Below are 12,699 nucleotides of genomic sequence, written 5' to 3' on the forward strand. Positions count from 1 at the left end.
GGCATTTATATAACTATATTACCATTTTCAGTTACATCCCCATTTATAAACTAGCTGTTACTATTTGTTACCATCCACTCTATACATTTCCACACTTTTACAGTAAAGCTAATGAAAACTTCTACATACATTAAACATCAGTAGTCCATCTCAGTCCTCCTCCTTTAAGAATCTCCTTCAGGAATCCACTATCTACCACTAGGTCTTGAAGCTATTTTCCTACAATTTCTTCTAGAAGCTTTATGGCTCATGCTTTTTAGTTTTTTGATCCATTTTCAGTTAATTTTTGGATAAGGTGTGAGATAGGGGTCCTCTTTTCTTCTTTTGGCTATTTGTTGAATGGACTGTTCTGCTCGAGCTGTGTGGATTTGACAGGCTAGTCAAAAACGATTTGACCATACACATGCGAGGGGCTGTTTCTGAACCATCGGTTTGGTTCCATTGGTCTATGTGTCTGTCCTTATGCCAGTACTGTGCTGTTTTTACCACTATAGCTAGGAAATACTATTTAAAGTTGGGAGACGAGGGTTTGCTTTTCCTTTCTAAGATGTTTCTGGCTCTTCAGGACCCCTTATCCTTCCAAATAAATTTGATAATCGTGTTTTCAATTAAAAAAATGCTGGTGGAATTTTTATTGGGATTGCATTGAATATCAATTTGAGTAGAACTGACATCTTAATGATACTTAGTCTTCCAATCCATGAGCATGGACTGTTCTTCCAGTTAGTTAGGCTGTTTTTGATTTATTTTAACACTGAGTTGCAGTTTTCTGAATACAAGTGCTTTACATCGTTGGTTAAGTTTATTCCTATTTGAGTTTTATCTGTCATGTATCATTTTCACCACTTTTTTGATACATTTACTTTTATTGATACAATCTTCATTTCTAGACTCTCTTCCAGGCCTCTCTCTCCTGTCTTTACTTTTTGGGCTCTAGTATATACCCTTCAGTATTTCCTGAAATTCTGGTCTCTTGGTTAGAAATTCACTCAGTTCCTGTTTATCTGTGAATATCCGAATCTCATCCTCATTATTGAAAGACAATCTTGTCCGATATAAGATACTTGGCTGGAAGTTCTTCTCTTGTAGTATCTTAAATATATCATACCACTGTTTTCTTGCCTTCATGGATTCTGGTAAGAAATCAGCACTTAATCTTACTGGGTATCCCTTATATGTTATGTATTGCTTTTCTCTTGCTGTTCTCAGAATTCTGTCTTTGGCATTTGGCATTCTGATTAGTGTCTGTCTCTGAGTTGTTCTATTTGTATTTTTCGGATGGGCATACGTTGTGCTTCTTGGATGTGGATATCTATGTCCTTCAATAGGGTTGGGAAATTTCCTACCATTATTTCTTCACATTTTCCTTCTGCCCCCTTTCCCTTCTCTTCTTCTTCTGGGACATCCAGAAGGAGGTATGTTGACATGTCTTTTGCTGTCATTTAGTTCTTTGAGAACTTGTTCAATTTTTTCCATTCTTTTCTTCATCTGTTCTTTTGTATGTTCACTTTCAGAGGCCATTTCTTCAAACTCACCAATCCTTTCTTCTGTTTCCTCAAATCTATTATATGACTCCAATATTTATAAAAAAATTTCATTTGCCTTTTATTCCCATAAGATCTATTTTTCTATGTATGCTTCCAAATTATTCTTTGTGCTCATCCAATGTCTTCTTAATATCTTTAATCTCTTCAGCCATCTCACCGAATTTATTAAAGAGATTTGTTTGACCATCTAGGATTAGTTGTCTCAACTCCTTTATGTCATCTGGAGGCTTACCTTGTTCCTTTAACTGGGCCACAGCTTCCTGTTTCTTGGTGTGGATTGTAATTTGTTGTTGGTGTTTTGGCATCTGGCTTACTAAAGTATTTATTTTGGGTGCAGTTTCTCTCTTTAGTTTAGGGCTTCCTGCCCTTTCTCCCTTGCTGGTTATACAGCAGGAGCCAAGGATGTAGTTAGTACTATAAGCTATGGAGGCTCAAGCTACTCTCATTGCCCCAGGGACCAATGAAGCTCCTCCCAACTTCTTCCTTTGCCAGGGGTAGGGACGGAGTCACGGCTGTGTGGAAAAATCCACGTTGTGCAGGTCTAGACTCTAGTTGCCCAGAGAGACTGATGAAGCTTCATGCCCCTTTCTCCCCTGCCTGGGTGGGTAAGGAACTGCAGGTGTGGGCAACAATCTATGCAGCGCGGGTCCAAGATGACTGTGGATGCCCCGACAGACTTCTGATTATTCAGTCTATGCCGGCAAAAGGTACCACAGTTACTTGGACAGGCTGGTGCAGGGCCCACCAGCCTCCTCCCTGCCAGAGGTGGGGCTTGTGCCTAGGCTGGAGCTGCAGGGTGATGTGGGTGAAACAAACTGTTTCCCACCGTCACTGTAATTTTCAGTCAGCCTGGCTTCCACTCATGCTGTGGAGTCAAAATGGCAGCTACTAGCCTCTTTCTGACCTGGACAAGTTCAAACTTTAGCTGTTCTTAGGGTTATACGCTAGCCAGCCAAATCCACCAATCAGTAGCTGAAATCGGTGGCCAACCATCTCCTCTTCCCATTTTTGGGAAACAGAGCTTCAAATTCCAGCCACAGAATAGCTCCTGGGCAGTTTCTGCTGCCAAAGTAGGATGACCACCAGCTTCCGTGGCTTGGCTGGTAATTTCCTGGAGAGGCTGGCACAGGTTCCCCCAGCTTCCTGCCTGCTGGAAGAGGGGCTGGGGCCTAGGCTACTGCTGCAATCTGACCTGGATGGAAAGAAGCCAGTTCCTACCAGCACTGTGATTTTCAGTCCACCCCGCTTTTCCTCATGCCAGGCATGGAGTTAAGATAGTCGCTACCAGCCTCTTTTCTGGCTTGGACAGGTTCAAACTTTAGTTGTTCTCAGGATTATACTTTAGCCTGCTCAATTTACTCATCAATAGTTGAAGTCTGTGTCCAGCCATCTCTTCCTCCCGTTTTTGGGAAGTGGAGCTTTCAATTCCAGCCATGGAATAGCTCCCGAGGTGGCTCGTGCCTCCAGTGGGATGGCACTGGCTTCCATGGCGTGGAGTGCTCTATTTACGAATCTTCTTTGCAGATGGGCAGTCTCCTCCTTCCATTCCTTCAAGTATGTTGCAGGATCCTCTTCTGGTCTCCTGTAGTCCCAAACAGGTGCTTCAGCTAGCTCCAGAGGGCACTGGGTGTTTAGTAACTGCCCTGTAGCAGAAGCTGACTCTAGTAGCTCCTTACTCCGTCACCATCTTGCTCGTTCACCCCAAGCTTTCACTTTTAACCTGGTTGTGTCCTTACATCTGAGGTGGGTCTCTTGTAGATATCATATAGACAGTTCATATATTTTTTAATCCATTCTATCAGTCTATGTCTTTTGATTGGAAAGTTCAATCCATTAACATTCAATGTTATTATTGTAAAGGCATTACTTATTTCATCCATTTTGTCCTTCAGCTCTCTGTTGACATATCGTTCCATTGTCTGTCTTCTTATCCTTTACAGTTCCTAATAATCTTCATTTCTAAACTCTTCTCCAAATCTCTTGCCCTTGTTTTTTTTCCTTTCAGGTTGTAGCACTCCCTTTAGCATCTCCTGTTAATTCTGGTCTTTTGATAACATATTCTATCAGTTCGTTCTATTGTGAAGACTTTGAACTCACCCTCATTTTTGAAGGACAGTCTTTCTGGATACAGAATTCTTGGCTGGCAGTTTCTCTCTTTCAGTATCTTAATACATCATACCAGTTTCTTCTCACCTCTATGGTTTCTGATGAGAGGTTGGCACTTAATCTTATAGAGTTTCCCCTGTATGTGATACTTCGCTTTCTCTTGCTGCTTTCAACATCCTCTCTTTATTTAGGATATTTGTCATTCAGAAATAAAAGATGTCTTGGTATAGGCCTATTTGGAGTTATTCTGTTTGGGGTGCATTGTCCTTGGAGGTGATATTTATGTCTTTCAAAGGGTTGGGATGTTTTGGTCATTATTTACTCAAATATCTTTTCTGTTTTCTTCTCCTTCTGGGACACCAAAAATGCAAATGGTTGTGCATTTCACGTTGTCACTCAATTCCCTGAGACTGTGTTCCATTTTTTTCCATTCTCTTCTGTTTCTGTTCTCCTGTCCTTTCCAGTTTAGGTGTTGTCTTCCAAATCACTAATTCTGTGTTCAAGCAACTAAAATCTGCTCTTATCTGCCTCTAATGTATTTTTAATCTCATTCATAGTGTCTTTCCTTCCCATAAGCTCTGTTAATTTTCTTGCAGGTGTTTAAATTGTTCTTTATGTTCACCCAGTGTCTTCTTAATAGCCTTTAATTCTTTAGTTAGATTTTCTTTAAATTCTTTGAAATGATTTAGGAGAGCTGTGTGATTATCACTGATTGTCTTAAATCCTGTACCTCTTCAGGATATTGGTTAGTTCTTTTGGCTGGGCCATCTCTTCCTGTTTCCTAGTATGGCTTGTAATTTTTTGATGTCTACGCATCTGAATATGCTGGTGAATTTACTCTGATGGTCAATTTCTCTTGCCTATTGTTGTCCCCCCCCCAGCTCTTTGATATTTGGTTCAACTATTCTAAGTCTTTAAAACTGCCCAGCTTATCAAAATTGGGCCAGGACTCACTAGTGGAGTACAGATTTTCTCCAGGGGTAGGATATAGAGTGCTGAGAATAGTTTTTGTCCATACAATCGCCAGACTCGTCAGCAGGTGGTTCTGGTCAGCACACCTTTGCACTGAGGTGTTTCAGTCTCAGCTTTCCTCTGTTCCTGTGTTGAATCTCCAGATCAGAGATTCAAAGTGGGCTCTGCTGGCAGAAAAGCACCCTGACTTCTTCTCCCTCTTCCCTTGAAACAACTGACAGGGAGGAAGATGTATGCTCCCCTCTCAGCAGCTGCACTGAGCCAGGGGTTTTACTGCAGCGTAATATCTGGGGGGTGGGGGAGGGGGCCCTTCCGGGCCACCATGGGGACTTGGTAACTCACATTTGTATTTGTTGTCGGCGTCTTCGTTCCTCTGTCCCTCATCCTCCTGGGAGTTGTGTAGCACTGTCCTGGTCTGCTGACCCCCAAAGCAGGTCCCTCATACAGCCTTTTGGTTCTTTCTCCTTGTTGTTGTGAGAGCACTAAGCCCTGCCTGTTAGTCTGCTGCCATCTTCCCACAATCCCTCCACTAGGATCATTTTGACGATGTTCTTTCATAGTTTCTAACAAATGTTTCACAACAATGTCAGGTGTTGGTGGGGCAATGTATGGGAGCCTTGTATAATTCACAACTTTTATTATACCTTTTGTTTGTGTATGTTCATGTATGTATAAAATTCAATATAATTTTATTTAAAAAAATGCATCTATAAAATCCTGTGAATTTCCTTAGTTGATAACAACGTGAGTGTCATAAAAAATAAATAGCAGGCAAGCAGATGTGGCTCAAGCAGTTGGGCACCCGCATACCACATGGGAGGTCCTGGGTTCAGTTCCCAGTGCCTTCTAAAGAAGATGAGCAAGATAGTGCAATGACATGATGGACTGATATGGTGAGCTGATGCAACAAAGAGACACAATAAGGAAACAACAAGAGACACAACAAGCAGGGAGTGGAGGTGGCTCAAGCAATCAGGTGCTTTCCTCCCACATGGGAGGTCCTGGGTTTGGTTTCCAGTGCCTCTTAAAAAGAAGATGAGCAGACAGAGAGTGCAAACAATGGGGGGCGGGGAGGCTAAATAAATAAATAAATAAAAATAAATCTAAGAAACCAAATAGCATACTAATACTGTTTTTCTTTTAGGTGAGGAAAAGGTAATATCTCCAGGGAAATCCTTGGGAAAGGAGATAACAGCTTACTACCAGTTCAAAGATTTCCAAAGAATCCCAGTCTCCTGACAGTTTTGCTTTGACTAAGTACCTTCCACCTTATTAATGTAATATTTTATGAATAAAAAACAACAGAAGACTAAAAGTTGTGAGGTTATGCAAAACTGAAGTCTGATCTCATACCCAGTATTTTGTATATTAAAAGATTCACCAGGTAATCTGCTGACCAACTAGGTAACTGTCATCAAGTATTCTTGACACTTTTTAATCAAAATTCATGATTCTATTTTGCCATATGCTTTTATTTCTTCATTTACCTTACCAGACATCTAGAATTAAATAAAACTCCATTCTTTTTTTAAGATACTGTCAGATTTCTTTTAGGACACCATGCTTACCCAAAGTTTTGAAATTCGTGTAAATATACAGACTCTAAAACTAAACATCTACCAGAAATAAAGTCCATCAATTAATTTCACAAAACCCCTGAAGACCTACCTGCTTCATTGTTAATTGGGAACTCCCACAGTTTCCCCTCTTTTGTCCACTGGATCATCTCTTCAAAACCATTCTGAAAAGGCTGCTGATTGACTGTGGCTAACTGCTTAGCAAATTCCACATCCCAAAGTGAAGGCAATGTCTCTGTACAACAAAACATTTCAAATAAGCACAAGTCAATGCAAAGATATTGTTTTAAAAAAAATGTGACAATCAAATTTGAATTGTTACTACATTTTCAGACCTTGACACTCATAACTAAATAGTATCTGAATAATGAAAGATCACTCACTGAGGGCTAAAATCACAATTAAAATGATATACAAAGCTTATTTCTACAATAATTCCTAAGCCTTAACTTTTGTTTTAATTCAGTGTCAGGTAACCAGTCCCTGAAGTCTCACTGCCCCCTCCACTGTAAAGGGAAAATTAAACTTGTATTTTGTATAAGGATGTTTTAACCTAATGTGGACAACTTTTATAGAGCATGTGATTTTCATCTTTAAACTACAGCCCGTTTCCTTCTAGAGTCTGTGAAGAACAGTGCTAATGTACTGCCATTACTAAAGATTAAAGAAGCCAACAGATTCACTGTAAAAATAATAATGAAGATATTCCTCCTGGGCACTGGGCAGCAGCTCGTCCTACCCTCACACCCACTCTGTGAGCAAGGCAGTATGGTGGCTTAGCTGACTACCACTGTGGCATCACACACTTCCATTTCTCCCTTGCTTCTGAAATTCAAGAATGAGTCATATCATTTACTGCTGGTGGGTCTGTAAAATTATACAACTAGTTTCTTAAAAAGTTAAGCACATGTCTATTACATGACCCAGCCACTTCACTCAATATTTACCCGAGAAAACAGATGTCCATAAAAAGACTTGCACAGCAGCTTTATTTGTAATAGCCAAAACCTGTAAACAATCCAAATGTCCATCAACAAGAGGACGGACACAAATTGTATATCCATACTCTAGTATTCACGCAATGGCATGGATAAGCCTCAGATGAGAGAAGCTAGCCCTGAGCACAACTGTGTGACTTCATTCACATCAAATTCGAGAAGATGTAAGCTGACCCACACTGAGAGGAAGCTGATCACTTGACAATTGTCTAAGGACTGGGATGGGGGGTGGACTGAGAAGGGGCAGGAGGACCGTCTGAGCAGACATTCAGGACCGCGGCCACAGTGGCGTATTTTCAAAATTTACCAAATTGTACACTTTAAATGTGTGTAGTTTGTTCCACATAAATAGTAAAGTTATAAAAAAAGGGTAAATGAGTGACATCAATAGCTATGTCTTAGCCATAATTTTCCCCTAAAATTTTATCCGTTTTTTTTTTCCTAAGTCTTTGTGATCTCTTTTTCTTCTTCTGTGTAATATTGCTTTTAAAATAAATTAGGATCATATAGTTTGGTGACCTCCTTTTTCACTTGAAAATGGCTGCCTTAATACCCCATTACAGGAGGCAGCGCAAGATGGCGTCTGAGGGAGTACACCTTATAATCTCTCCTGCAAAGAAGTGGCTGAGTAGGGTTGGAATCCTGCTGGACTGGGCTGTTTCGGGTGTTTGCAGGGCAGGAGGTGTCTGAATGTCGATTTAGTGGGACGGTGACAGAGAAGATTCTTGTAAAAGGTAGAATTGTGGGTCTCTTTCACGGGGATCGGGGCTGCGCGCAGGACGCTTCCCCCTGGGGCTGGTGGCCCGGAGCGGTGACTCCTGGAGGCTTTGCTGCGCAGGGGAGTCCCCAAGCCCTGAGCAGGCTGCTTCGGGGGCTTGCAGGGTGGGAGGTGTCTGGAAGTCAATTTGGGGAGACAGAGACAGAGGTGATTCTTGCGAGATGTGGAATTTTGGGTTTCTGACATGGAGATCAGAGCTTCTGCCTAGAGACCCTCCCCCTAGGGCTGGCAGCCCATCTGCTGCGGTGCCTGAATTGTTTATAGTGCAGCGGGGCTCCCAGCAGGCTGTTTCGGGGGACTGCAGGGCGGGAGGTGTCTGCAAGTCGATTTGGTGGGACAGTGACAGAAGAGACTCTTGTGAGAGGTGGAATTTTGGGTTTCTGACACAGAGGCCAGAGTTTGTGGGCATGACCCCTCCCCCTAGGGCTGGCACACAGCTGTGGGGATCCCTGAAGGCTGTGTTGTGCTGCGGAGCTCCCAGGCTCCCTGTTAACCAGATGTCTGGTTCCCAGGTCTGTGTCCCCTAAACCCTGGTGGCCCACACCCCAGAGACTCACACCTCTTGACTCTGCAATATCACAGACTTCCCATCCCTGCATCCACCACGCCCTGAGGCCCATCTGAGGTCCTTGATTGTCCTAGCCCTTGGCGTTTCTGTTTTTTTTTCTTTTTCTCTTTTTTCTTTTTTTTATTGTCTTGGTTGCTAATATTGCATTATCTCTTGCTCTTTTCTCCCACTGTATCCCCCAAGGTCCTTTTTCATTTATTTAGGTTTTTCTTCTCTTTTCTTTTTCTTTCTTGTTTCCCTTCCTTTTCTTTGCCCAACCCCCCCCCCCTTTTTTTCTTCTCTTTTCTCTCTTTTTCTTCTTATTTTATTTTATTTATACAATAGGAGCTGCAGGGAGTGCCTCAAATTTGCTGTGTTTCCTCATCCTCCATTTCCTCGTTTCTGTGTGAATTGATTTTGGCCACCTACACTATCCCCTTTCCCCCATATCTTGCTTTCCTCCATCATCAACTGTCTCTCTTACATTTCACCTCCTTTTCTTTGGTCCCCAAATTGTCTTAACTTTTAATTTCTAATACCTTTGTTCTGTTTTGTCTTTTATCTACTCTTGATATTATTGACTTTCTTTTCTCTTTCCCTCTCTCATGAAAACACTGGCTTTTTAATTCATACTATACTCCGCCCCATATTCAGTTGACTATCTTATTGTAGGTACTCTACTTACTGCTATAATTCTACAAAACTTACATGAGTCTAATATCCATTCTCCCAGATCTCACATTGTTGCTCTGTTAACATTTATTACCAATACTACTTTACATATCTTCTTTTCTTACACAATTTGCTTTCCCTGGCCCTAATATTTTCCTTCAAAGTGAACTTAGCCAGCTACAAGGAATTAGAGTAAGAACAAAGTGACAAAGAGAAGACATAACACTTAACGCAAGAATAACAACTAATTAGTCCCCAAGACTAGACAAAGAAGCTAAGGAACTGATTAACCCATCAAGATAAAATGATGACCAGACAGCAACAAAAAACTACAAACCAAACCAATAATCAGGAAAACATGGCTGAATCCAATGAACAAACTAAAAACCAGGAAGGGGAGCAGAACGTCAGACAAGTAATTAAAGATCTCAAAACATACATTAGAGACCAATTTAATGAAGTAAAGGAAGAGTTAAACAATATGAAGAAAACACATGGAAAGTAAATTGCAGACATACGCAAAAAGATAACAGATATGATGGGGATGAACACCACAGTTCAAGAAATCAAAAATACACTCTCAGTAAATAGCAGCAAATTAGAAGACGCAGAGGAGAGAATTAGCGATGTGGAAGACAGTACATCGGAAATCAAACAGATAATAGAATTGACCAATAAAAAGAAAGAAAAAATCCAGCTACGACTTAGGGACCTGAATGACAATGCAAAATGCACAAACATACGTATTATAGGCATCCCAGAAGGAGAAGAGAAGGGAAAGGGGACAGAAGGGATGTTGCAGGAAATAATGGCTAAAATCTTCCCAAATCTACTGAGAGAGATGGATGTACATGTCCAGGAAGCACAACGCACCCCAAACATCATAAACCCCAACAGGCCCACCCCAAGACATATACTTGTCAAATTATTCAACACTCAAGACAAAGAAAAAATTCTAAAAGCAGCAAGCGAAAAGAAAACCATCACATACAAGGGAGGCTCCATAAGATTAAGTGCTGATTTCTCATCTGAAACCATGGAGGCCAGAAGGCAGTGGTATGATATAGTCAAGGAACTAAAAGAAAAAAAATTCCAACCGAGAATACTCTACCCAGCTAAACTAGCATTCAAAAATGATGGAGAGTTCAAAATATTCACAGATAAATAGAAAGTGAAAGAGTATGGCAACGAGAACCCTGTCCTTCAAGAATTACTAAAGGGAGTTCTGCAGGAAGAAAGGAAAAAACAGGAGAGGCAGATTTGGAGGAGAGTGTAAGAGCAACAAAAAAGACAAAAGAGGAAGAAACAAACAAAATATGACAAACACAAGTCCAATCAAAATATGGCTAACATAAATAATTCCTTGAAAGTAAGAACACTGAATGTCAATGGATTAAACTCACCTATCAAAAGATTCAGACTGGGACACTGGATAAGGAAATATGACCCATCTATATACTGTCTCAAGAAACACATCTTAGACCCAGGGATTCATGGACGCTGAAAGTGAATGGCTGGAAAACAATCTTACAAGCAAACAATAACCAAAAAAAGGCAGGAGTAGCTATATTAATATCAGACAAAATAGACTTTAAATGCAAAACAATTGTGAGAGACAAAGAAGGATACTACATATTAGTGAAAGGGACAGTCTCTCAAGAAGAATGAAATATTTATGCTCCTAACAAGGATGCCTCCAATACATGAAGCAAACACTGGAAAAACTAAGTGAAAGAATAGATGCCTCTACAATTATAGTGGGAGATTTTAATACACCACTATCAACTTTGGACAGAACATCTCAAAAGAGAATCACTAAAGAAACAAAATATTTGAACAGTATTATTAGAGGAGCTGGATCTAATAGACATATACTGATCACTACACCCGAATACAGCAGGATATACATTTTTCTCAAGTGCACATGGATCATTCTCCAAGACAGACCATATGCTAGGCCACGAAGAAAGGCTTAATGAATTCAGAAAGATCGAAATCATACAAAATAATATCTCTGACCACAGTGGAGTGAAACTGGAAATCTGCTAGAGCCAGAGGGCCAGATTTCAAACCAAGATATGCAAATTAAACACCACACTCTTAGAAAAATAGTGGGTCAAAGATGAACTCTCAAAAGAAATTAATAACTACCTTGAAACTAATGATAATGATAACATAACATACCAAAACTTATGGGATGCAGCAAAAGCAGTACTGAGAGGGAAATTTATAGCCATAAATTCATACATCAAAAAAGAAGAGCAAAAATTGAAGAACTAACCACACATTTGGAGGAATTAGTAAAAAAAACCCAAAGTAACCCAAAAGGAAGAAAAAAGAAATAAAGATAAGAGCAGAACTAAATGAAATAGAAAATAAGAAAGCACTTGAAAAGATAAACAAGACCAAGAGCTGGTTCTTTGAGAAGATCAATAAAATTGACAAACCCTTAGCGAGACTAACAAAGAAAAAAAGAGAGAAGATGCAAATATGCAAAATAGGAAATGAGAAAGGAGATATCACCACTGACCCCATAGCGATAAAGACTATCATAAGAGGATACTTTGAAAAACTATATTCCAACAAAAATGACAATTCAGAGGAAATGGGCAAATTCCGAAAAACACATAAGCAGCCTATACTGACGAAAGAAGAAATTGATGGTCTCAACAAACCAATCACAAGAGATAGAATCAGTCATTAAAAACCTCCCAACTAAGAAGAGCCCAGGGCCAGACAGCTTCACAGGTGAATTCTACAAAACATTCCGGAAAGAACTAACACCAATCCTGCTGAAACTCTTCAAAAAAATCGAAACAGAAGGAACATTACTGAACTCATTCTATGATGCCAACATTACCCTAGTGCCAAAGCCAAACAAAGACACCACAAGAAAGGAAAATTACAGACCAATTTCTCTAATGAACCTAGATGCAAAAATCCTCAACAAAATACTTGCTAACCGTATTCAACAACATATTAAATGAATTATACACCAGGACCAAGTGGGATTCATTCTGGGTATGCAAGGATGGTTCAACATAAGAAAATCAATCAATGTAATACACCATATAAACATACTGAAGGGAAAAAAATCACATGATTATATCTATAGATGCAGAAAAAGCATTTGACAAAATACAGCACCCTTTCTTGAAACAGTCCAAAAGATTGGAATACAAGGAAATTTTCTGAACATGATAAAAAGTATATATGAAAAACCCACAGCCAACATCATTCACAATGGTGAAATCCTAAAATCCTTACCTCTAAAGTCAGGAACAAGACAAGGATGCCCACGCTCTCCCCTTCTATTTAACATTGTCTTAGAAGTACTTGCTCGAGCACTGAGGCAAGAACCAGATATAAAAGGCATTCAAATTGGAAAGGAAAAAGTCAAAATTTCATTATTTGCAGATGACATGGTCCTATACATAGAAAACCTTGAGAGGTCTACAACAAAGCTTCTAGAACTCATAAATGAGTTTAGTAAAGTCGCAGG

At 40.1% G+C, this 12,699-nt stretch overlaps 1 protein-coding gene across 1 annotated transcript in view; it reads right to left on the bottom strand.

The window, feature by feature from the left end:
* The window catches only part of MRPS31 (mitochondrial ribosomal protein S31), a 43,318-nt gene that overhangs the window by 9,966 nt on the left and 20,653 nt on the right, over nucleotides 1-12,699 (bottom strand). The window contains exon 6 of the mRNA XM_004469429.5: nucleotides 6,294-6,437. Coding sequence (XP_004469486.1) covers nucleotides 6,294-6,437 — 144 coding nt within the window. The remainder of the gene's footprint in view (nucleotides 1-6,293; nucleotides 6,438-12,699) is intronic.

Source organism: Dasypus novemcinctus, chromosome 23, assembly GCF_030445035.2.
Source record: "Dasypus novemcinctus isolate mDasNov1 chromosome 23, mDasNov1.1.hap2, whole genome shotgun sequence".
NCBI classification, from domain to species: Eukaryota; Metazoa; Chordata; class Mammalia; order Cingulata; family Dasypodidae; genus Dasypus; species Dasypus novemcinctus.